This window comes from Armigeres subalbatus, chromosome 2 (assembly GCF_024139115.2).
Source record: "Armigeres subalbatus isolate Guangzhou_Male chromosome 2, GZ_Asu_2, whole genome shotgun sequence".
NCBI lineage: Eukaryota > Metazoa > Arthropoda > Insecta > Diptera > Culicidae > Armigeres > Armigeres subalbatus.
This window is the reverse complement of record NC_085140.1, coordinates 191,213,502-191,239,203: the sequence shown is the minus strand read 5'-3', so window position 1 is coordinate 191,239,203 and position 25,702 is coordinate 191,213,502. Positions and strand designations below refer to the sequence as shown.

Below are 25,702 nucleotides of genomic sequence, written 5' to 3'. Positions count from 1 at the left end.
AACTCCGTTATTAGTGGAATTCAAACAACAAACCTTTAGGCAGAGTTGTAGAAAATCCTTCACATTCAAAGTCCACCATAAACCTAACACATTCTGAAATTCAGCTTCTGGAATGAGTTATTTATAAACTACTAAATGATCGGTAGCTCCCTTGGGTATAACAAATTAATAAAGAAACCTGAAGTTGATAGCATTTATTTACGAGTGCAAAATCAATGTGAGATAATCAATTGAGTTTTTCACATTTCAATTATTCTCTAAAACTTGTTCGTGGTTTAAATAGCTGGCTTGGCTTGATCCCCTCTTTATAAATTGTTGACTTGCAAAATATCACAATTGCAAACAGAAGACAAACATCAGGTTTAGCCTTATACCGGTCGAATGCGAACATTAAAATAATGCAAAATATCACATTTTGGCTTATTCCGGGAAATTGATCTTTCTTGTCGGAAATTGTATTTCATTTTATTGTCTCAGTCTATTCTTTGAGACATTTAAGGCCAACTTATGGGGCCATCCTTAGCCGTGCGGTAAGATGCGCGGCTACAAAGCAAGACCATGCTGAGGGTGGCTGGGTTCGATTCCCGGTGCCGGTCTAGACAATTTTCGGATTGGAAATTGTCTCGACTTCCCTGGGCATAAAAGTATCATCGTGTTAGCCTCATGATATACGAATGCAGAAATGGTAACTTGGCTTAGAAACCTCGCAGTTAATAACTGTGGAAGTGCTTAATGAACACTAAGCTGCGAGGCGGCAATGTCCCAATGGGGGATGTAATGCCAACGAAGAAGAAGAAGAAGAAGGCCAACTTTCCAAAAGAACCCATATTTTTAAAGCCTCTATTTTAACCCTCTCCCGCCCATGGTGTCTGTAGAGCACCATCAAATTTTGCACCTTCTAACCTTTATCGAATTGTTTCAACAACAAACGGCAATATTTGGCACATCTTTATGGTTCCATTCGACTGCAAATATAATCAATTTTGAGTACAAATAGTTAAACTATTGAAAACAATCAATTACTATTGATTTACAAACAAAAACTTTTGTTTTTCGTTTTCCACTAATTTTAGCTATGCCAAATAACTTTAGTTTTAGCATTTGCTCAAATATGATTCCTTCCTATTGGAATCTTTGAAAAAAGTCGTAATAAAAAAGTGTAATTTTGCCGCATAACAGTTACCCGTTACAAAGAGAAGGCAAAACATCACGTTTTGCCTTACTGGGTGCGCCACCGCAACGACAGTTCTGGCATCACCCCTCAGCCAATATTTTGCATCGGCACGCTGCCGTTTCAAATCTGTCACGCCGCTGTTCTACAATTTTTCACGCCAGTGGAATTTCTGACGGGAAAAATCGTCTGACTGAAAGTTTTCGGCCAAAGGCCACAAGGTCGAAAGTTGTTTGGCCGAACAACCCATTAGGCCGTAACACAACTGGTCGTTTGGGAGCAAGGGGAAAATCTGCAAAAGGAAAATCTGAATCACCTAAAAATTGCCATTAGTTTTTTCCGTCTAAATTTAAAATATGCTCCCGATGTTCAAATTACGAGCTTTATTACTTCATAAAGATTATTTACCTTGATGTCAGAGTTCACACATCTAGTAATAATGATACCTATATGTATGTCGATTCAAATGACATAGAACAAGGCGTGATATAAAGAAGGGAAGGAATTGACAAAGAAACGTAATGAACGTAGCAGCGGCAAAATTAGGAAATGAAGGGTTGTCAGGAAAGGGTCAGAGAGGTGACGAACTAATTTATTATTATATGTCACCCCGGGCCCTCCTTAGCCGTGCGGTAAGATGCGCGGCTACAAAGCAAGACCATGCTGAGGGTGGCTGGGTTCGATTCCCGGTGCCGGTCTAGACAATTTTCGGATTGGAAATTGTCTCGATTTCCCTGGGCATAAAAGTATCATCGTGTTAGCCTCATGATATACGAATGCAGAAATGGTAACTTGGCTTAGAAACCTCGCAGTTAATAACTGTGGAAGTGCTTAATGAACACTAAGCTGCGAGGCGGCAATGTCCCAGTGGGGGATGTAATGCCAACGAAGAAGAAGAAGAAGAAGATGTCACCCCAATAAAGTTAAACAAGGTGGGAAGCTGAGTCTAAATAACGGTACACCGCGAAGCAGATTACCGCAAAATGGTTATCCACGGAATGTTTTACCGCGAAATGTCGGTCAACCGCATACTCAATAGCACAAACTCGCTTAATCATGATATGGAAATGGTACCTAATATCTTTTTTGAAACCCAGATGTAGGGTAGAGAACCATTTGGGCAGCACCCCTATTCCCGTAAGCAACGTTCATTACTCGAGTGCAATATAACCGATGTACAAACAATCAAGCCATTATCAAGAGTTATCAAGAGTTATTAACGTTGTGGACGGAAATAAGGGTTAAGCGATTGGAGAACAATTTTTTGATGATATAAATCGCATGACCTTTCTTCTACCAAGCTTTTCATTTAAACAGAAGGAAAGAATCATATCAAGGTGTTTCGACTTGTTCGCGTTGGGGAAAGGTTTCTATTGGCGATTAAAGGTTAGTTAGGTTTCGAAAATTATCGTAGTACTAATGGATTTTTCAGTCTATTATATGTAAAATTCTTTAGATTTTTCCAGCATATTCGTTATTCTCAATTTTCCCATCTTTCTTCAGTAGTAATGCTGGGCATGCGCCAATTATTATTTTTATGAAACCCCATCTACGCATTTTAGCTTTACGTTAGATTGCCAATCGACGAGTTCTGCCATCTTTATGACAACAGCATCAGGTCAATTGGTTTATGTTTGCTTTCTACAATCGCTATAATTCTTTCTATCATACTAATGTACATCTATGTTTGAAAAATTACATTAGCATTTCCATATGATGGTAAAACAGGGTGTCTACTCATCTGCAAAAACAAAATTCCCTGATTTTTCCAGGTTTTTTCCAGGTGTTTTACATTAATTTCCAGGTAAAAACAAACTTGCCATAATATATTGATTTTAGCAGCACAAAAATAGATTCAAACAAGTAAGTATGTATTGCGAAAAAAAATCTAAAAAGAATTTTTTGGTTGCCTCACAAAAACAATGTCGTAAATTACTTAATAAATTCTCCCAGGAATTTCTTCGCAAGTTCTCCCAGATATTACTTCAGCCATTCAATCAAAAATTCCTTCAGGAATCGCATAAGAAATTCCTCCAGGATTCTTTTGAAAATTTCTCCATAGATTCCATCGGAAAATCCTCCGGAAATGATTACAGAAATTCCTTCAAAGAGGGAACTTTGAGAATTGCTTCAGAATTTCCTTAGAACTTCCTCTAGGATTTTGTTTGAAAAAAACTTGATCTTTGCAAAAACTTTTTAAAACATCTCAAGGAATGGTTCCGGAATTGTTCGGGAAAAATGTTTGGGAATTTCCTCAGGAATTCCTTCAGAACTTCTTGCGAAAACTCCTTCAGGAAATTTGTTGATGCAAAAATATGAAATTTCTGGGTCCATGACGTTAGGCGTAATACTACCTTTTTTATGTCTTGAGCTGTTTTTGGACATTTTATGCTTAACATCCTTTATGCCTAACGTACTCATGCCTAACGTCCTTATACCTGACACGGGGTACACCCGAGATTACTATTGTTGCTCTTGTTCGCGTGACCAATATCTAGTTTGTTCTAGTTTGTGACCAACATCTAGGGGAGCGGTTCGCCACTTCATCTCATAGCTCCTATTTCCACCCCATCAAAAACAAAGCAATGGAAAGGTATTTGGTTTGTTTATTATTTTTGTGATTTTTTTCAGCAGTGAGCACGCATGTTGACAAAAAGAAGCGACGAATTTGGTGCCATATTTCTTTGTTTAGCGATGAGATGGATATATGTACAGTGAGATGGAGATCGGAACATTTCCCCTAGTTTGTTTAAACCTAGCAGCCAAGGTACCGGTACTATGAGTGTCAAGCGATCAATTTATGGCCTATTCAGAAAACGCCATTTATGATCATAAAATTGCATGATAAACAACAACCTGATGCCATCCCCATGCGTTCAATTTTCTTTCTCCACTTTAACACGATATTTATTACGATAAATAATCTAATCGTAATATGAGTAGGTTATTAAGCTTATTAAGCGCCACTAGCGTTCTATTACGTTCTATTACTTATGCTTCGGATATTCTTTTGAAATTCCTTGGAATTTTTTAAGAACTCTTGCAGAAATATCTTGAGGAAAACTTTAGAAAACACCTGGAGGAGTTTTTCCGGATATTTTGCTTTTAAAACTTCTTTGGAAATTCGTCGAGAATACCTTTATAAACTCCTTTGAAAAATCCCTTCGGCTATTCTTTCCTTTAGCATCAAATCTCCACAAATCACTTACACTTTTTTTCAAAAATCCCTTCAGGTGATTTCTTTGAAAAATCCTCCGGATATTCCTAATTGACTTCCAGAATAAATTCCAAGATTTCACCAAAAATAGCTTCGGAAATTCTCAAGGAATTCTTTTGAAGATGGCAAAGCGTTTTTTTGGGAACAACGATCCATTAATGTACACTACATTTTTAATAGATTTGATTGGTATATTTATTCAAATATTTGTAAGGATTTTTTCATCTTTTGAGAGAATTTCACTCATGATCACCGGGTATTGCAATTTCCCTGATTATGTCAGGAATTCCCTGATAATTCCAGGTTTTTTCCAGGTGGGGAGAAATTCCCTGATAATTTCAGGTTTTCCAGGTTTTTCCAGGTAGTAGACACCCTGTAAAATGTGGTAACTTCACGCAGAATCTAATTAAACTCGATATTAATTAACAGACAATCACCCTCATTCTTGTTTACGTTCGAACACTCATTTGATTGCAAGTTGATGCGCAGTCCCGTTTAAGCCAGCAAAATCAAATGGAGAAACTGTTCGAACGAATCGCATTCGTTCAAAAATATCGTTCTCCTGTAAACAAGAACCCGAGTGAATAACATTTAGGGAAACGGCTGGTATTTCCGGCTATAGTCAGGAATACCTGTCGTTACCATATTTACTTCACAATTGACAAACATTTAAATACATCGATATTGGTGATGGAAAAACGCGTAATAGGTATAATGTTTGTGAGAGTGTGATGTGAATCCATATGTTAAGGAAAATGGCAAAGCTATTGAAAGTAAGTGGACGAGTAAAGGTTTTGCTATCGTTTGTGTTAAATACAAATGATCGAACGATCTACGTTATATATAGGTTAAATTTTTTAGCAAATACCAAATTCATGTATAGAAAAACTAAATTTTGCAACACAAAAATACTGCAATTTTGGCGGCCAATTGTTACAAAACATTAACAACAGTCAAACAAGGATTAGGTAACAAAGGGTCGAAACATAAGCTATGGTTGACATTTTTCTAGTCTCTTTTGTTAATAACAACTAAGTATTAAAGTTTAATGAAGTAAATTTAGAGCTTAATCTTTACTCGAACGTATACCTGCGGGATACCGTAACGAAAATCAATTTCAGCACGATGATTCTACGGAAAATTGAAATTTAGAATTTAGAAAAAGATGATTTGCTGGAATATATGTCTTATTATAAACTATATCTGGACGAAAAACAGTAAATATTATCTACCTAAGGAAAAGACTCAACTACATAAAACATAACAGATCTGAAACATTTAAAAAATTTAACTGAACAAAACAGATGTGTGTGAGATTCGAACATAAAATTTTGTAGAACACACATTTAAATGGAAACACTGGCAAATGAGTAAAACTATGTGGAAGACATCACAAATGGAACATTTAACTTCTAACAGTGTCTTCTTCCGAATTGAACTTGAAACTCGAATAACAATATACTTGCACAAACAACGCAACCACGAAAACTCACCTGATGTCTTTCGATCAGTGCTTCGGCTCCGGTCACATCATTGGCCAACTCCTCGGAAGTAACCAAGCCCATCATCGAGCTGATCCAGGCCATCAGATCGCGGTAGTCGCTCAGGAACCGCTGTAGATCGTACGAGTCCAACAGTTTCTCCTTGCGTTGTTGGGTCTTGGCAACGACCTGCTGCCACTCCTCGTTAATTTCCTTCTGCTTGGCGTAGGTCTGCTCGGCGGTGTCTGGGTGGGATTGCATGAGCCGATTGGCCGTTTCGTCCAACTGACGGATCTTATCGCGGAGAGCTGCCAAATCACGCTCCAAACCCTCATGCTTACGTTGCAACGTTTGGACGCCACGAAGATCCTTGCCCAGGTCATCATTCGTCAAGGCAGTGTCCTTCTCACCGATCCAATCCTTGGTCTCATCTACATCACGGTGGAATCGCTGAACCTCGTGGGCCGATCCAAGCTGGCTGGCTCTTTCCTGGGTAATTGTCTGCAAAGTAGCCCACTCTTCGTTCAAGGTTTGGATTTGCGTCTTGATTTTCAAAGCAGCCTCGGTCTGTCCCAGCGAGGTTAGTTGAACGGCAATTTCGTTCAATTTAGCCAAACGAACTTCGTTGGCTTTCAGGTCATCGTTAAAGTCATCGAACTTCTTCTGCATAACCTCAACTTCCTCTAGGTCTTCGCCGACATCCTTGATCTGAGCATGGCTTTCCTTGTCGCGAATCCAAGCAGACAAATCCGCAGCTTCGCGGACCAGAACGTATGCCTTCACGGTCTCGTTCAACTTGTTCTGTCGCTCACGAGCAAGGGCCAGTAAGTTATCGTACTGGCTGTTGATTTGAGACTGACGCTTGGCGATCGAATGACCATCAACCAAATTTTGCTGGCTGGCACTAAGACCAGGATCGATCTTCTTAATATAGGCTGCTGGGACAAATCCTTGCCGATCGTTGACCTCCACCTTCCACCAATCCTTGTTGTTCGAATTCAGGAGAGTAAGCACATCTCCCTTCTTCATAGAGACTTCACGAGGAGATTTCTCAGTATAGTCATACAAAGCCATAACGCATTCCTTTCCAGTAATATCAACGACTGGCGTTTCCTGCTGGCGACAGTTCTTGGCTTGTTCTTGCAAAGCTTGGATTGTATTGCCAAAAGCTTCCAAATCAGAGACCAAGGCTTCGTGTTTCTTCAACAGAGCTTCCGACGAATCCTCGTCCTTTCCATAGTCCTGGTTCGACACAATCGGTTCCTTCTCACGCATCCACGACTCAGCTTCATTAGCATCAGCAAAGTATTGGTGAGCTTGCAACGAATCCTCCAGATCTTGCTTTCGCTGGTTAGCCTTCTCTTTCAACGAATTCCATTGATCCTTGACAGCATCCAAACGCAACTTAATGTCCTCGGTGGCGAAAGGCTGCTCGGTCAACATCTGCTCACCGTTCGCAATGACGCCAGCAACACGGTTCTCATGATTGTTGATCTCAGCTAACACGGCTTGATGCTTCTTGATCAAGTTTTGGACACCGATCAAATCGCGACCACGATTGGTAGAAGCAGCCACTGGCTCCTTTTCCCGGATCCATGCAGCTTCATCCTCCAAGTCACGGAAAAGTTGCTGCACTTGCAGAGAATCCAACAGACGTTGCTTGCGCTCAGCCATTGGGGTAGCCAGCGCACCGTAACGCTTAGAGAGCGCAGATTCCTTGTTTCGAATGTTGTCTGCATCGAAATGTCCACTTTCAACAAACTTGTTTGCTGCCACTTTGATTCCCTCAATGCGATCTTGATGGGCCATAACGTCTGCTTCGAGCAAGGCGTGCTTCTTCTGCAGATTCTGCACACTGGTTAGATCCTTGCCATAGTCTTCGGACATCAGCTGGCCTTCAACTTCGCTAAGCCAAAGCTCAATATCCTCAACCGTACGATTGAACTGTTGCTGCTGAGACGCTTCCTGCAATTTACAGCCCTTCTTATCGGATGCCTGAACAAGGGACTCCCACAGAGTGACAATTTCTTGCATGCGAGAGTTAATCTGATCCGCACCGTAGTGACCCTTCTCCACCAAATTCTGCCCGTTAGTAGTGATGTCTTCGATGCGACTCTTATTAGCCGTTAGTTCATGTTCGAAGTTGGTATGTTTTTGCACCTTACCGTTCAGATTAGTGGGGTCCAGATAGCTGTCATCCGTGGCAAACTTGAGTTTTTCGCTGATCCATCCCTTGGTCTCATCGCAGTCACGTTCAAATTGCTGCAAACCGCTAGAGTCCTCCAACAGTTGGCGACGTACCGAGGACTTCTCCAGAAGAGCTGCACGGCGAGCAAGCAACATTGAACGACGTTGAGCCACATCATCGGCAGCGTAATGCTGACCATCGATCAACTTGGTGGCAAAGACATCCAAAGCTTTAATTTTCTCCTCTTGTGCTGCCAAACTCTTCTCAAAGTCCTCATGTTTCTTGATGAGTGCCTCAACCGAATCCAGCGAATCTCCCAAATCTTCATTGGCCAGGAAAGCTTCCTGTTTGGCCATCCAAGTGTCTGCTTGTTCGGTGTCACGATAGAACAGCTGGAGATCCATACACTGCTCGTACAGAATGCGACGTTCTTCCCAGAGGGCGAGTAGGGAGCTCTTATCGCTCTCAAGAGCAGCTAACTTTTCTTGGACTTCGGCAGCTGCGTAATGTTCGCGTTCCAGCAGCTGACGACCAGCTTCGGTGGTGACCTTGAAGCTATCTCCGCGCGCATCGATCTCCCCCTTGTGTTCCTGGTGGCGTTCAAGCAGTGCCTCAGCACCAGCTACGTCCTTGGCCAATTCGTCGGCCGAGATGATCGCTTTCATTCCATTGATCCATGAAACCAAGTCACGGAAGTCGGCCAAGAAACGGTGCAAGAAGTAGGATTCATCCAGCTTTTGCTTGCGTTCCTTAGCCTTGGCAGTCAAAGATTGCCAGTAAGCGGCAATTTCCGCTTGCTTCTCACGAATTTGGTCGCTATGATCGGCGTGGATGCTGCATAAACGTCCGGCTTCAGCTCCCAAAGTAGCAACCTTATCTTCCAGTGCGGCAAGATCACGTTCGACGCCTTCGTGCTTGCGTTGTAAAGCTTGAACGCTGGCCAAGTCACGACCGTAGTCATCCGATGACAGGACAACGTCCTTCTCGGCAATCCAAGCGACGGTTTCGTCAGCATCGCGATTGAAACGTTGAATTTCATGGGCGCCGAATAGTTTTTCCTGGCGCAAAATAGCCAACTGCTTCAGGCGTTGCCAAGCCTCGTTAAGTTCCTCCTTCTTACGGGTGATGGTATCACGCTCAGGATGTCCATTGGATAGGAGCTTATCAGCCAGCTCGTTGACTTCGGTAACGCGATACTCTTGGGAAGCCATATCCTTCTGAAACTCGTCAAATTTGCGCTGCAGAACTTCGACATGCTCCAGATCTTGACCGAACTCATCGGCCGTAACGAAGGCTTCCTTGTCCTTGATCCAGAACATGACCTCCTCGCAATGGCGCAAAAATTGCACCAGGACCAAAGCCTGCTGCAGCTTCATTCCCTTTTCGGCCAACCGGGACAGCAGCAGTTCCCACAAGCGGTGCAGCTCATCCAATCGGCGCTGGATGGTGTCCGAAGCAAAGTGATGCTGGTTGATCATCTCCTGACCGGTGTTGTCCAGCACCACGATCGCATTGCTGTGGGCCGAAACCTCAGCCTCAAATGCCTGATGCTTCTGGATCTTGGCCTGCAGGTTGGTTGGATCGCGGTAGCTTTCCTCCGAAGCGGCCTGCAGCTTCTCATGGATCCAGCTCTCCAACTCATCCGAGTCGCGCTTGAAGTACTGGAAGCGGCGCGAGTCTTCCAACTTTTCGCGCTTGTGGCGCGTTTCCACCTTGAACTCATTGTACCGGTTGAGCACCTGCTCACGGCGCTCCTGAATATCCTCGGCACTTTCGAGGATTTTTACCTCCTTGGGGGTAAATTGCTCCATGGTTTAGATGTTTTCGACAGTCGACTTTAATTCACGCGTTTAGCCTGAAATGAAAAACGGTATTTGAATCGTACCGAATGATGATCTCATCCCCCGATTGTACACCGACGGATGTGGTTGTTGTTATCAGCTTCAAGGCAAACAGACTCACCTCTAATAAATAATCGTTTGGTTCTGCTGTGCTATCAGTGCGTTCGCGTCCAATTTTCCTGCGTATTTGTATTTCTCCTGCAAAATGTAAAGTGATTCGTAAGAAAGCGAATTCGTAAAAAAAGGGTAATAGCGAAGGCGATAAATCGCATACAAACAACCTCAATCTGCACAGTGAGACGAATTCAATAAATTAGAAACGCAACACGACATGCCTTTTCGACAAACTTCAACACGTTTTTTTACTTTTGATTATGCGAATTGGTCCCACTGTGCACATACCGATTATATCTTATTAAATGTTTGCTGTTTTACCATTGCTGTGCTTTCTGTTATATAACTCACGAGAAGTCACGTATTTGTGACATATGGTCGAAGCAATATCGAACACGTTTTGTTATGAGCGTTCAATTCTTGAGGGTTGTATTTCGAATTAAAGTGAATGCGACGATGCAGGTCTGAATCTATTCAAACTTTATTGACAAGTACACAGTATATATCTTTCAATAAATTAAATCTGATCGATTCTTCTCTGTTTTACACTGTATTGATTTTCATCTAAAAATAGTCTTCTTGCATTTCGCATGTTACAACTTCATTTAGGATTTCACATCTAGTGTTTCTTATTATTGCCGCTTTGCTTTCACTTTCTTTTCCTACGGCTATGTTCGCTTCTCTACTTAATGCGATTCCTACATTATGACTTATTTAATTCAGTTTCATCCGATTGAATGCATCAACTATAAAGTTTTTGTTTCCTTCATTTCTAAAGCTTACCCAATGGCTCTACACGAGATTCCTTTCACAACTACCGAGTCTCACTTTGTTTTACTTTATTTATTTCTCGATTACATAAATGATAAGTTTCAGCCAACCAACCAACCAGCCGGATTAAGTTTCAGATGTGAAAAATTATACTAGGCAGATTAATGGATACGATCTATGTATTTCAACAAGCTGCTTCCTCGGTGGGTGTTGGTAGCCGAACATCGAGTTCCAATGTCCACTATTTTGTTATTTTTGAGCAAACATATTTTAAATTAGATTCGGAAAAATCTACCACTTCGTATAAATTGATTTGGCTTAATTAGTGAATCTAGTCGTCAGTGTTTTTCTCATTTTCCTAGATTTATATTAACGTTTTTGGCAAAACAGCCTAGCTATCATATAAACTGAACTTGATGCCTCCAAAATAGCGAGGTGGCTAGTCAAATGGTAATCTGGATTCGTGCGCAATCCAATTTAATTAATATTTATTGTTCTCTGTACAAAGGCTTGGAAACAACTCTAGACTTCAGCTGATTTGCTTTTTGTCATTGGTCAAAGTAGCATACAAATCAAAATCGCGCTCCCAGCTCCAAATCATTCCGAACAAAGGACGCACAAAAAACACTGTCCATCGAGCGGAACATACAGTCGTTAATCAATTTGACTCAGTTTTCCTAATTTTGATTTCTCGGAATCTACTGTTATATGTGTTCATTCTAATCATGCATGATATTTTTATGCTTCCTTCAGAGGTGAGTATAAGTACAACAAAGAGAAACGAGAATTTTGAATCAAATTCGACTGTTTGTGGCTCCACTCATTTTTCAAAGAACAATACTATCAAGACAGCTTATACCTTCGGAAGTTTGCAGTTTTGATATTGTCTTGGTAATTGGTATGTTCAAAAGAATAGCAATAACAGTGATTAAAGCTATACGAAAGCCATCAGTCATACTATTTTGATGGTGTAGCTTAGCGACCAACACCCACTCATTCACACTCTGCAGTCCTAAGTTTTATGGAATCTAAACTCTGGTGTCTAACAAATTTATTGATTAGATCGATTAAGGTATTTCATAGCCAAACTTGATACTCAGCATCGAACGCAAAATTTCACCTACAACGATTTTGACAAATTTGGAAGCTAACAGACTTTAAACCTATTGATTAAACTAAAATTGTTATTCAAAGCATTTATGCTAAAAAATGAATGGAGATTCTGTTAAAACAATCGTGTATATTTACAATGATTCACCCATTCTTTACTATTTACATAAAATACGACTCTCACTGAAAGACGATGTTGACCGAAATAACTAGTAGAACTATGTTTATACGCATTTCAGTTAGCAGCTGCACCAACAAAAACAAATTGCTTATGCGCTTTTTTCAAGCGGCACTAAACATACAAAAGAATAACAACGAACATAAAGAGTTTCATTATTAAAATCACAATTATTATCTAAGAAAAACTGTATCGAGGTCAACCCGCGATGCCGCTTTAGGTGGAATTCTGCCGCTCCGGGCAACGAGTTTGCACGATTCGGCCTTTTCGCGAACAGCCGCCACTGTTATCGTCATCCTCGTCGAAGCTGCTTCCACCGGACGACCGATTGTTCAGATCGTCATCCACCGCACCTCCATGGGCCGTGTGTAGCACAATGCCGGGATGACTTTCGGATTGGGCGTGGATTTCGTGAATTTCTCCCGGCGTCAGACTGGCCAACGCCGCCAATAGGTCGTGATTAACCAGGGGTTCATTTTCTTCTGCCGGTTCCCATCCAGCCGGAGGGGATGCAGGCGGAGATATGAGGAACTGTTTGACCGGTGCCGGAGGTTTGAGATTGGTGTTAGAAACCGGTGTCACCGGTTGGGCAAGGTAGCAGGTTATAATGGAATTTCCGAAGGGATACTGATGCAGCTGAATGCGTGCGTTCGCTGCGGCAATGGCGGTATCGTAGTTCACCCGTAGCCGTCGGAAACTTTTCAGCCACTGGAAGGTGGTGTTCTCCGAGAAGGTTTTAAACAGTTCTTCCATACGAGCCTTCAACTCGTCACTGGTAAACACCTCCGAGTGGATGTTGGTTACGATAATTGACGTCGGCAAGTCTTCCAGCAGATCATCATCCACTGGATTGGATTCGTTGTCCGAGTCATAGGCACTGGGCAAAGCCGGGTGCTCGTTCGGAAGGCCGTCGGACGGGTTTATGAACAGGTTCTCATCTAAATCTCCGCTATCGCCCCCAGTAGTAGCGATTGATTGAGCCATTTTTGGAAAACTTTAATTACAGAGCTCGATGGCTATCTAAAGTTCATTACGGTGCAGTCGTTTTGGGGTGGCCAGTGTAATCAAAGAGAAAAAGAGAGAAAGAGCCAGTCAGATTTGCAATCACTTGCAGGCACTTCTGTGACGATTGGCGAGTGTTTAGTTAGAACAAGGAAATGTGAATTCGTGTTGGTGTGACTATTCTAGTAGAGTGGAGGAGGAGATTGGTGAAACGTCTCATAATTCGTTGAATACGATTTCAGAGGCACAAATAGCTACATCAAAAGACGCCAGTGGAATTCCTTTTTAAACTTTTATGTGTCAAAGCCATGAGAAAAATAAATTTCTAGATATGTTGATCGACTTAAATTTGTGCTATTGAAAACGTGACAAGAGGACTTCAATAGCCATCGTCGTATTGTGAGGCGTTTGTCCCTAAACTACAATGAATTTAAGATTAAAACATCAACCAAGTCGATTGTTGAAACATCTCAAGCGCATCTAGGATTAAATTTTACAATATTAAAGTATTAAAATATTCCTCTCGACATAAGGAATATTGTTGGACCGCATTATGTGTTATGACTTCTCACTAAAGGTATGATGGGAAACAAACAGGCGATGATGATTTTCTAGGATTTTCGATCCACACCACGGCTTTGAATTACTGAAGCAATAACCAGAAAACAACACATCGAAATTACACCGGGTGCCGATGATACCGACGCGCGTCTTCTTTTACCCTTTCCATAACGACGACTGTCGAGTAGCCAGAGAGTGAGCATGGTTGAAAATCGATACTACTACTGCAATGTATCAAGGTAATCGCATACTCTGGAACGTTTCCACTTGTGTTTCCATTTGCATTTTTTCTCAAGTGACAAATGTGACAAAACGGTATTTGATGCAGTAGAGGAAGCAATTTTCTTTCATTACTTATTTGAATCATCATCACCATCACCTGCAGTTTCTTATTCTGATAAGTTTGTACTACAACTACACAGCATCGCATTTATGTACTTACAGTAAGATTTTAAAAGCTAATTGCGATAACAAGTCATCAAGAACTAGCCAGATTTAGTTCGTAGGGGAAAGTGGGGCAAGAAGGCCATACTAAGCGGTAACCCTTGTAAAATAGTGACACTGCTTCAAATTCTGCTGATTTCTCCATGAAACACCTTTATGATGACCCGTCTTTGACATAAGTATCAATAAACACTGATTAATAAAGTTTCAGTATCTTATAAACTGGTTTTAAAAGGCTGTTTTTATGATGCCTATATTTACCATATGGGGCAATATGACCACCCCTCGGGGCAAGACGAGCCTGGACCAAAACTATATCAAAAGTGTGCTAAATTTATTTAGAATAGGGGACACATTTCTTGCACTTTTATGGATTATGATGAAATGATGCTTCGTTTAAAAATGTCGTATTTCATGTTGATTTCTTGACAACTGGCACTACGACAATATCAGAATTTGCCTAAAACTAATTTCTACTGTTAAAACCATATTCTTGTTTTAAATTATCTCTGATTCAAGCAGAAACTATTTTGATCATTTTTTAAATGCATTTAAGTGTTAGGCCACTCTTAATCCTGGAGATGACCTTGTTCCTATACAGTTGGCAATACCGCCCCAAGTCGACGTGTATCCAAAGATTTATATCCTATCGAACCTAATTACTGTGAATCTCCTCAAATTATTATTGTATATAGGCTATAGTTATATAAAAGCTTCGGTAAATATCAATTTGTCCTGAAAATGAGTAATTTAGGCTTCAATTGTTAAATTATGTAACTAGAAAATTATAAGAAAATTCGAATTTCAACTAAACCATCTTCAAATCAATATTACAAGAACAAGTGAGGTTGTCAAAGTGCATTTTTCAGTTGTATAGCCCTTTTACATTATTGTGAACCATCCCTTGTAATAATAATGTGAATATAATGCTCACTTAAGGCATAATTAACGTTGGCTGTCTTGCCCCATATGGCCATCTTACCCCACTTTCCCCTATCTACCGAATAAAGTCAGAATATAAATGTGGAGGTTTCATACTAAGCTATTCATCCAAAACAGAAGACATGCACTGTTGCGCAATCCACCCAAATGTCGTTCATCCCGCACACTAACGTAGCCTACTTACGTTGCGTTTTATCTTATCGATCACTCCAGTTCTGTCGAATTCAAATATGAAGACTAGCACCGCAACGGATACTAGTGAGAAAGCACTCCTATACCAATCAACGTTAGCAGGAAAATAAGTGACGGCACCTTTCGCGGCTACTAAAATGTGTTACGAGAATCACAACGAGATGGGAATACAAATTGGTTCGATTAGCATTCTGGCGAGGCCCGTACGTAAGCAGAGCGTCTGCTTGTTTCGCCGCTAGGGCTGCTGTGCTATTATAAACGTTATTTTTTTTGGAGTCTTATGCATCGTTTCATAACAGAAAGTATTTGTTATTGGGTTGGGATTTGTCTAAACACGATTGGAAAATTGGACATTATAAATTAAATGTAATTTTGTTTCGATTCCTATCCTGCGCTTGATGGTCGTCAAAAGCATCCATCAATGGATTTACCAATTGGAATAGATTGCAGGCATGTCTAGAAATAATGTGTTGGCGCCATACACAGAACTAACATCTTAAAACAACGAGTATGGTTGTCGTTGCAGTAAAGGGAAGAGAAAACTAAAGAGGGTCAGAACACAGAAGTATGGCGTAACACCTGCTTCAACTACCCTACTGGTACTGTGCTCTAAATATGTACGTCAATCGACGTGATCATGGTTTCACTCTTCAATGGATTTTTCTACTAACACTACCGTTACAGACTTGCAGTGAGTTGAATGAATCATAACAAAAATGTTAGATAAATCGTTATTTTGGTAGTGTGATTGTAACCAGCAATAACCTATTCAGACTACTAGCTTTATTAATTAGTGAATAGTACACATATATATGAAACGTTTAATTTTTTGTTCGATGTTCGAACTTTGAAATCGAGATATTATTTAGCAAGTGATAAAAAGCTCATAGTCTGAAAAGATTAAAAGGTACAATTTATTATAGATTTGCTTCTTTAAGGACAAGCCTCCCGGAGTTCATGCAGCATGCGTGGAATAATAAAAATGACAGTTGTGCGTGGCTTCCGTTTTGAATGGGATACCTACCCTTGAAAACGCGAGAGTTTTGGAATCAGAACTTGACCTTAAGGTATGCTATATGTTTAGACTTGTAGAAATACTGGAATAAGAGATCGGCAAAGACGCCATCTTGTTTCCAATCGAACCGTTAAAAGCGGTTCCAATTCGACTTACATTTTGCATCCGTAAGAAGCAAAAGGTGCAAGTGCTGCCAGTATTATTTTCACGATTTCATGCATTTTCATACCATTGCCATTTCGACAGTTTTGCACTCGGCCGGTCTCTGGTTAAAGGGTTGCTAGTCCTCAGGATTGTGAAAGAGTCAGGAACACCGTCTTCGACCAGAGGTCGTACATACTGAACACTTAACACCTAGCATTAGCCAACGGACAGGACACATAACACCCAGTGGACAAGTGAAGAATTTTTCGATGACGAAAAGTTTCCTCCTTACCGGGCGGGAATCGAACCAGCACTCCCTAGCACATGCCACTACACGATTGACGTCGCTAACCACACGGCCGTGAACATTACTACGGGAGTATTGTTAAAAGGCTGGATGAGTCGACGTTAGATTTTTCACGTTCGTCTTGGCATTTTTTGCAGTCCAGGAGGATATGTTGCGCATTGATGACTGTTCCGCAGCATTCATATACGGGAGAGGTTGATCCTTTTATTAAGTATTGTGACTTGTGAGTGAGTCCTGTATGTCCGTTCTTTTGGACTCGTTGGTCTGATGGTACTTTATTGTCAATCCATGAAACTGTAGAGTGTGTTATTTCACGGAGTTTGAGGTCTCGTGAGGAATGCCGAACGTCGTCCCAGCGTAGTCGTATGATCCGTTTAACTTCTTTTATCGCATCTCTGGCATGACCTGATAACCAACATCATAAAACTTCTTTGTTCTGGATGTCAGCTTCAACTTTTTGGATCTATGGATGATTTGATTTACCCATTTCTAAAGCTAAAAGGCAGTCATAAAGGATGGCTAGTCGATTTTCTCGGGTCTGATTCGACTGGTAGGTGGATGGCGTATGCTTCAGCTGAAAACACAAACTACAGTTTTGGGAGAGCTACGTCGATGTCAATGTTTGTACCGCAGACTCCTGCTGACTGTTTGTTTCGCCTTGGACCCATCAGTATAAAGTGTAGTGAATCCTCGAAGGCGATTTTCAAGCAATTCTTGCATTACATGACGGAATTTATCGTGAGGATCACCTGCTCTGGTATGCTGTTTGAATTCCCACATGTTTATTGGCTTAGGTGAGTTCCATTTCCGATCTGTACTGCGTTGGAGAATACTAGGGATAGTTGAATTTTTTTTCTGCAAATAATTTAGCTGTTCTGTGAGTAATGGGTACATTGCTTATTCCATTGTTATTCGCCAGGAGACGAATAGATAGAAACGGTAGTAATTGAAGAGCCAGTCATTCGAATGGGAGAACGCCGGGTTCGGCCATGACTGCAAGGGTAGGACTGGTGCAGAATGCGCCTGGAGCGAGTTTAACCATTTTATTGTACGTCGGGGATAGGAGTTTGATAATCTAGTCTCTATTCCTCCGCTCTGTGTCCTGTGTTCTCCAGAAGGCAAGTATCAAGTTATTTCGAGCTTTCCGTACCATAAATGGTTTGCTGTTTCCAGTCCTTCCACTACTGCTACTAACTGGCCACTTAGACGCCCAAGCAGAACCTGTATCATAAAGGTCCCCATTTCTACCGTCAGTGGATTCTTGCCATCTTCCAAACTTAGACGTACATGTTCATGATATAAGTAGAGGCAAATGTATCGATTTGATAGTTCCGTTAGGCTACGGCAGGCATGAAGAATGTTTTATAGAAGAGGATTTGGAAGCGAGCGGAGCGCAATGTTTGTGATGGTATAAATTTTCTGTATCAAGTGTGATATCACAAAATATCCTTTCTATTAAATTGATTCTAGAATTTTTGAAAAGAGTATCAAAAAATTCTCCGTATGGGTTCCTGTGCGAATATTTTCAAATATCATCTCTCTGCTTCTTCTCTTCTTCATGCAACATCAAAGCGCAAATGGACAAATCCAGGGGCAGCGCCTGGAATAATTGGGAACCTGTTCAAAACTGTTCATAATCAAATAACATTCTTATTAACCCTTCAGCACGTACGCGGTCCTGAAACGCCCGTACAGGCTCGCTCGTATGAGGTTTTTTCGTTAGTGTTGTACACTAGTGGTTTAAGAGGTGGGGCGCTAGCACGCTATGTTTCAAGTGGTACCCTACCATATAACTATAACTGGCACTGGCGCCCCCAGTGACCATCGGAAAAAAATCTTTATAAAGCTCACTTTTCGTTGTTGGCCGTTAGCAAGGGAAAAGCATCATGTAACCGGTTAAATTTTCATTGAAAAAGTGAGGTTATGCAGATCATTACACCTATATTTGAGCCACATATTAAACAAGATACAATTTTATTGCAGATTTATTAGTAAAACAATGTTCCACATGCAGATACATCCTCGAAATCTATGAACTTGAACAAACAGTATTGGAATAGAAGAGCAGTGCTAGTGACAACTCGGCCACGTAATATGCTGAGAACAATTAATCAACTACGTTCAAATAACAATGCTGAACCAAGGTGCTCCCCATGGACTCAGTCAAATATGTACTGTTGTTACTACTGACATCCGTATCATGTGTAGTTTTGTATTCCGCGCATTCCATATTAGTTGAAGCGACAAAAGAGTCTGTCTTTTGCTCGTTCAAATTTGAAGTTGAACGAGTAGCAACGAAATGTGAGAAGGCGTCGATATTATGCTCGCAATGTGTTGCAGCGGTTCGTTCCCAAACAGACGAACAGAGAGAAAATTTTCCTCAAAATTCTCTCTCATATTTTCTCCTTCGTTCACGTCGTAAACTTGAACGAACTGCGACGCCGTTTCGTTGCAAGGTTTGTTGCATCGCTTCGTGTTCTACATGTAGACGGGCAGAGACAAAAAAGCACGTGTTTTGATGCAAGGTTATCTTTTTGTGCATTGGAATGATACAAACACCAAACGCCTGAATACAAAAAGGATGGCTACCTATTAGCCTATACTCCAAATGTGTGGCCTGGCTCAGAAACAAAATTCAACGTAGCTGTTGCAACTGCTCTGTTTTCTAGCAACCAGTGCACCTATGTTTTCGAACATAGGACCAAAATATAATCTTCATTAGTTTGCTTACCTGTGCAATGAACAGTTTGAACAGGCCGACCAGACGCCACTGGACAAACCAGAGTGTATGTAATTAAGAGTGGCGACACTGTCAGAATTGGAAGAAAATTCATCTGTCATTCCCATACAAATACAAAATACTGTTCCAAACGAGCAGGAGACCTTTCAAATGCGGCACATGTCGCTACACTTAATTACATATACTCTGGGACGGACAAACGAACGATGAAATGGATAATAGGTAGTTATAAGCTGGGGCAAGATGCGTCACGAGGTAAGATGGGTTAGTGCCGTAATTTTGAGCACCGTATACATTTTAATGCAGACCTTATGTCTTTGTAGGAAGCTCCACTCTAACACTTCCACACATCCTGGCGTACGTTATTTACCGGCATGGTTCTCGACCGAGCTACAAAAACTGAAGTCCACTAAGCGAGCAACTTTCAGAATTTTCTCAAAACATCGAAGGCTAACTCTTAAGGAATCATCATATGAGGCTACGGCCAGTGTGTCGAGCCTACTAAAAAAACGCCAAATGATTCTAATCGAAGGAACGGAATTTCAACGATCTTACGATCGGTTTCAAATTATTGTTACCGGTGACGACACGGTAAATCTCTGCAGCAGAACTTAGAATATTCATTTTCGTGAAGCAACTTCTGTCCGAATTTTGATAAACATCGCATGATTATTCAAAACATATAATGACACAGTTAGACGACTACTTCACCAACTCATTCATTCGACTGTCACTGAGAGCAGAAAAAAACATAATTAGCATTATTTATAATGATGTTTACCGTTGAAAGTGCCTCGCGGATGAAAATCGGATTCAGTTCTATGTGATAAATTACTTTACTCATTTAAAACGTGTTCAGATTTCAGATAATTTATCAATTTGTAGAATGTGCATAAATATTCAATAACTAATATTCAACCGAATATTGACAGTCCACAATCGACTATATGTCTGGAAATGAGCTGACAAATGAAGATAGGTGGACTTCCCCCAATATGTTCGATTATTTTACACTCCGCTTCGCAGCCTCCCGCGGAATGGTAGTCCGAAGCACTTTCTTCTTCCGCAAGAACATCCACAAAGTCACATGGAAATCACCTAACCAAGAAACGGAAACCAAATCGACCACGTTCTAATCGACGGTAAATTCTTCTCCCACATTACGAACGTCCGCACTTACCGCAGTGCGAATATTGAATCCGACCACTACCTCGTTGCAGTATGTCTGCGCTCAAAACTCTCGACGGTGTACAACACGCATCGAAGTCGTCGCTGCGGCTTAACACTAGGCGACTACAATACAGTAAACTAGCCCAAGACTACGCGCAGCAGCTGGGAGTGGCACTCCCAACGGAAAAGCAGCTAGGCGCAGCGCCCCTTGAAGATTGCTGGAGAGATATTCGATCCGCCATTGGAAGCATCGCAACCGCTGCACAAGCACGGTGCCCCCGGATAAGAGAAACGACTGGTATGAAGGCTAATGAGAGCAGTTAGTTGAGGAAAAGAATGCAGCATGGGTGAGATTGCTGCAACACCGCACGAGGGCGAACGGTTCACAATACAAACGGCTGCGGAACAGACAAAACTCGATTTTTCGGAGCCAGTCAGCAGGAAGTTCGTGACCGTGAAGAGACGGAGCAACAAAATGACGGCATTCCCTGTATCAATGCATCAACAACGCGAAAAATATTCCCTTTAATGGGCAGTCCCTGTTCATTTTTGCATTAATTTCAAAATCACTATATTGCAATACATTTCAAAACATGTAGTGGTTACCTGCTCCCTTGTAGTTTTCACTAAAATTTCACGTAACCAGTACGTACAAATCACGTCAGGTTCACCTGATCAAACACGTAACTACTTTCTAGCTTCACGTCATTAGCACTGGAAGATCCAGTCAGAGTCACCGGATACATCACGTAACTCAAGGAAACTAAATTTTGTTCAGGTTACTTGTCATTCAGGTCACTCTTACGTGAAAAGTAGGGTGGATGAGAACCACATTTGTTTTCAGGTAAATATGACGTGAAGATTTTTCAGAGTGTGTGGATTCTACGACACTGCCCCGAATGTCACTAACCTGAACGCCAGTACCCCGAAAGGCTATTGCCCCGAATAACCCATTACCCAGAATGGTCACTACCTCAAATTAGCATTACACCGAATTTTTCAAAAAATTTAAAAAAAAAGTATTTATTTTCTCGTTCACTTTATCACTTTATTAGATTGCGTCTCAAAATAGAAACTAATCAGTCAAAAATAAGATATTCAAAATAATGAAAGTAGTATTTATTTACTCATCCGTCTTATTCTGGGCTACCGCGTTGTTTAAAAGAAAGAAAACATTTACCAGTGGAGATATATCCGCTTCCACAGTGATATTCTGCGGGCTGCGAAATGGTGAGTTGACATCCGGGAAGGGGCGCAATTACAATTACAAAAAGAAATAATTGCTTATACTGAAAGTCACATCACGTTTTCACTACTTCCCTGTGAAGGTCGTGAAGACAGAATTGCTTTCATTCTCTCCGCTGGTCTCTACATAAACATTGTCTCTGGCATTCGCTCTTTCGCATTATCCCGAGCGCTCCCGGCTCAAGTATTAGGATATGCAAAAGTAATAATAAAAATTAGAGCGTGATATATTAATATGATTTTCGGGATAAAGGCCTTTCAGGTTAGTGGGGTATTCGGTGTAGTGACCTTTCGGGGTACTGGCGTTCGGTGTAGTGTCATAGAACAGTCGTGTGTTGCATCTACAAAAAGGCGATAACATCGGCGAATGCCTACATCAGACTGAAAAGCGAAGCTGAAAGGATTGGACTAATCATCAACACGCCGAAGACGGAGTACATGATAGGAAGAGGCTCAAGAGAGGACAACGTAAGCCACTCACCACGAATTTGTATTGGTGGTGACGAAATCTAGTTGATTGGAGAATATGTGTACTTAAGCTCCCTGGTGACCACTGATAACTATATCAGCAGAGAAATTCGGAGACGCATCATGACAGGAAATCGTATGTACTATGGACTCCGCAAAACGCACCGATCGAATTGAGTTCGTCGCCGTACCAAATTGACTATCTACAAAATGCTTATTAAACCAGTAGTTCTCTACGGACAAGAGACCTGGAAGATCGTGGAGGACCAACGCGCACTGGGAATTTTCGAAAGGAAAGTGCTGCGTACCATCTATGGTGGGTGCAGATGGCGGACCGTACCTGGAGGGGGCGAATGAACCACGAGTTGCATCAGCAAAATCGGAAGACTACGGTGGGCCGGGCACTTAGCAAGAATTAAAACAGTAATCCGGTGAAAATGGTTCTCGACAACAACGATCCGACGGGAACAAGAAGGCGAGGTGCACAGCGAGCAAGGTGGATCGATCAGGTGGGGGACGATTTGCGGACCCTCCGCAGACCGCGTGGTTGGCGACGTGCAATCATGGACTGTACTGTGCTGAATGGAGAAGACTTCTATGCACTGCACAGGCCTTAGTCTGACTATGCATGCATGCGGTGACGACACGGAAGATGCATCATTTTGCTTACGGATCATTGAACCCGTTCATTAATTACGTGAAGGCTTATGAGGGTAAAGGGTCTGATATTTTTGTTACCCGAATGGAATCCATCACTCGGAATTATGTCTACTGGAAGAACGTGGATGACGAAGTGGAGCAACATGTAGTGTAGAGCCTGTACTGGTGTTGCGAAGTCACACAGACTATGTGCTGTCGAATCCTGGCCAGTGTCTATTACTATTACTACGCCGGCCCACCAGGCACAATTTATTGACGGATTTTTTTTATCTGGTCGTAGTGAACAGTGGCCCGAAATTACCCGGAATCGCTCCATCACCTACAACAATCGAATTACTACGAGAGACGTTGGTCGGATATGGTAATTTAAACCACATAGAAACAGACGTCTCACTTAGAACAAAATGAAATCAAAATCATCGTCACGGAAACATTATTTCCCAATGCTAAATGCACTGTAGATGGACAAGCGGCAACCAGGTTGCGGTAGTGAGCATACGTCAAACACAAGCAAAACCGATGGAAGCGCCATCGGTGGCCGATCGACCACCTACAAAAAATTGAATCTACCGTTAAAAAGATGAACGATGGAAGATGTGTGGAGTGAGACGTCTGTTTCTCTGTGTTTAAACCATCAGTATTGAAAAACAGAACGCAAATCACTTGTGAATGACATCTCCAGCACCAACAGAATTACGCATATTCGGACAACAGCGTATCATTTATCAAGTCCAACGGGGAATTCGAAATAATATGGATACCCTAAAGCGTAGATAAAAAAGATGAGAGCAGAAAACCATCTACTTCTGTCCATTTCCAAACCAAAACAATTACGGACGAGAAAGTTATTTAATAGAACAAGAAATTTTAGTTGAACAAAGCTTAAAATGTGTTCGACTTGTGAGTTGAATGAATGTCTTTGGATGTTCCATTCGTTTTCAAGTCAAGTTTTGTAAGTTAAACTTACAGACTTACCCATAAATATTATTTCTATTCCAAATGTCAAATAATTCACTCAATAATAATTATTATTTATGACATACATATGTACTTCTTCGATCATATCAGCATAATCATCCAATTAGAAAGTTTTCTTCTGTTCAATTCACTTTTCTCTTTGCGCACACAATCATTCATAAACACCACCACAACTTTTGCTTCTTTTTGATTATTTTTTTCAAGTACTTCGCATAATTCGCATTCCTCCACGCAATCACCATCATCGATCATCATCATCGTCAACATTGATGTTTTATGGAATGACAACCACCCCACCCCACCGGCGAAGCATCAGAAGCAAAAAGGGGAGAGCAAACTGACAGCAGCATAAAACACCGTAATGGACTAAAAATAGCTACAGAATGATGACGTAATCGTTTTTTCATGTCTTCTCAATTCGGAAATGAGCAATTTCATGTTGTTTAAAATTAAACTAGATTAAATTATACTATTCACTAAATTGAAAATTGACTTTTCAAAATCTTCTTTACTGTAATTTTTTTACAAATTCCATCTTCGCTGAGAATCGGTGACCTTCCCCATATCGGTGATATTATCGATTTTTCGTCCCATGTCCCGCAGCAAAATGGCCAGAAAATAATCGTTTGAAAAGCACAGTGTTTTGGGCACAGCAATGGTAAAAGAGCAAAAAAGAGACGGTGCAACGGTATCATCGGCATTTGGTGAAAAACGCAGGGTTCGTAATGCGACTGGTTAGCTTGTTCCGATGTACTGCGGAAGTGGTCCAATTTAATTTTCTTCTGTTCACCCATCATCCAACAGAGTTTGGGTGTGTCACCGTCAAGTGAAAATTTTCCAGTGGTGACCGAAAATCCGCAGAAAATGGACCAAAACAAGCGTATGTAAAGCAAAAATACACCGAAAGGCTTACTTACAGCTTTGGGTACGTTTTTGCACAATTTTCACTTCGAATTGGGACAAATTTTCCAATAAATTTTCACTTTTCACTACGCGGAACGTTTCACGAACTTTGCACGGCGATGGCTAACGACAAACTGTAAAAATGGCTGCCAGCGACGATCCATCCGAGCTCGACCCATCAGTAAAGCAGCGGTGATGATGACGCAATGACTGTGTTTTTGTTTTCAATGATGCAAAAGTGTCATCCGAGCGTCACTGTTGCGTCACGAGCTGTCACGAAAAGTCACCAGAATGTAACACAGTTAAATGAAATTAACAAACAAAAACATTTAAAATGTGTCTGTGATTTAAAATATAATAACATTTTTTGGTTCAATTTTTGTAAAATATAGGGTAACCAACTTGATTTGGACCCCTACACATTTTGGACCCTCCTGGCGACATTTTCCTGATTTCTGAACTAAAAACAATGTCGCTGCTAATTCCCCCATTGGCTTCAGGAAATTAATAGACGAATCCAAGTAAAAATAAGAAGAAGACACACGACGGTGTTAACTTTGACAGATCCTACAGCTCAGCATAGGGAGATCATTTTAAAATGCTTATAATAAATTCTAGACAAAATGTAATTAAAATCTGATTGATGTATGATACGGAAAAAGTTCCGAACTGTATGATAGATACATTTTTGAAAAAAATTCAAAAAATTGAGATAAGCTTCCAGATATGTAATTCGGAACTTTTTCCGTACCGTACATCAATCAGATTTTAATTACAATTTGTCTAGAATTTATTATAAGCATTTTAAAATGATCTCCCTATGCTGAGCTGTAGGATCTGTCAAAGTTAACACCGTCGTG

At 41.0% G+C, this 25,702-nt stretch overlaps 2 protein-coding genes across 6 annotated transcripts in view; both read right to left on the bottom strand.

The window, feature by feature from the left end:
• Window positions 1-24,993, bottom strand: part of LOC134211410 (spectrin alpha chain) — a 30,803-nt gene extending 5,810 nt beyond the window's left edge. For 2 of the 4 annotated variants that reach the window (XM_062688227.1, XM_062688228.1), the window contains exons 1-4: window positions 24,857-24,993; window positions 10,020-10,096; window positions 5,882-9,912; window positions 5,478-5,519 (exon numbers count right to left, since the gene is read on the bottom strand). In XM_062688227.1, the coding sequence (XP_062544211.1) occupies window positions 5,478-5,519; window positions 5,882-9,868 (4,029 nt within the window). In that variant the 5' untranslated portion in view covers window positions 9,869-9,912; window positions 10,020-10,096; window positions 24,857-24,993. The remainder of the gene's footprint in view (window positions 1-5,477; window positions 5,520-5,881; window positions 9,913-10,019; window positions 10,097-24,856) is intronic. The other 2 variants (XM_062688229.1, XM_062688230.1) reach the window with 1 other exon arrangement.
• On the bottom strand, window positions 10,476-24,981 carry LOC134211411 (protein sarah). Of its 2 annotated transcripts, none has more exons than XM_062688231.1 (2): window positions 24,857-24,981; window positions 10,476-13,091 (listed from the first exon to the last, which is right to left on the bottom strand). In XM_062688231.1, the coding sequence occupies exon 2, from the start codon at window positions 13,053-13,055 to the stop codon at window positions 12,288-12,290; it is 768 nt and encodes a 255-aa protein (XP_062544215.1). In that variant the 5' UTR covers window positions 13,056-13,091; window positions 24,857-24,981; the 3' UTR covers window positions 10,476-12,287. The 2 variants fall into 2 exon arrangements, with proteins under 2 accessions (XP_062544215.1, XP_062544216.1); XM_062688232.1 differs by lacking the exon at window positions 24,857-24,981 and adding an exon at window positions 14,077-14,094.
• Window positions 24,994-25,702: the final 709 nt, after the last annotated feature.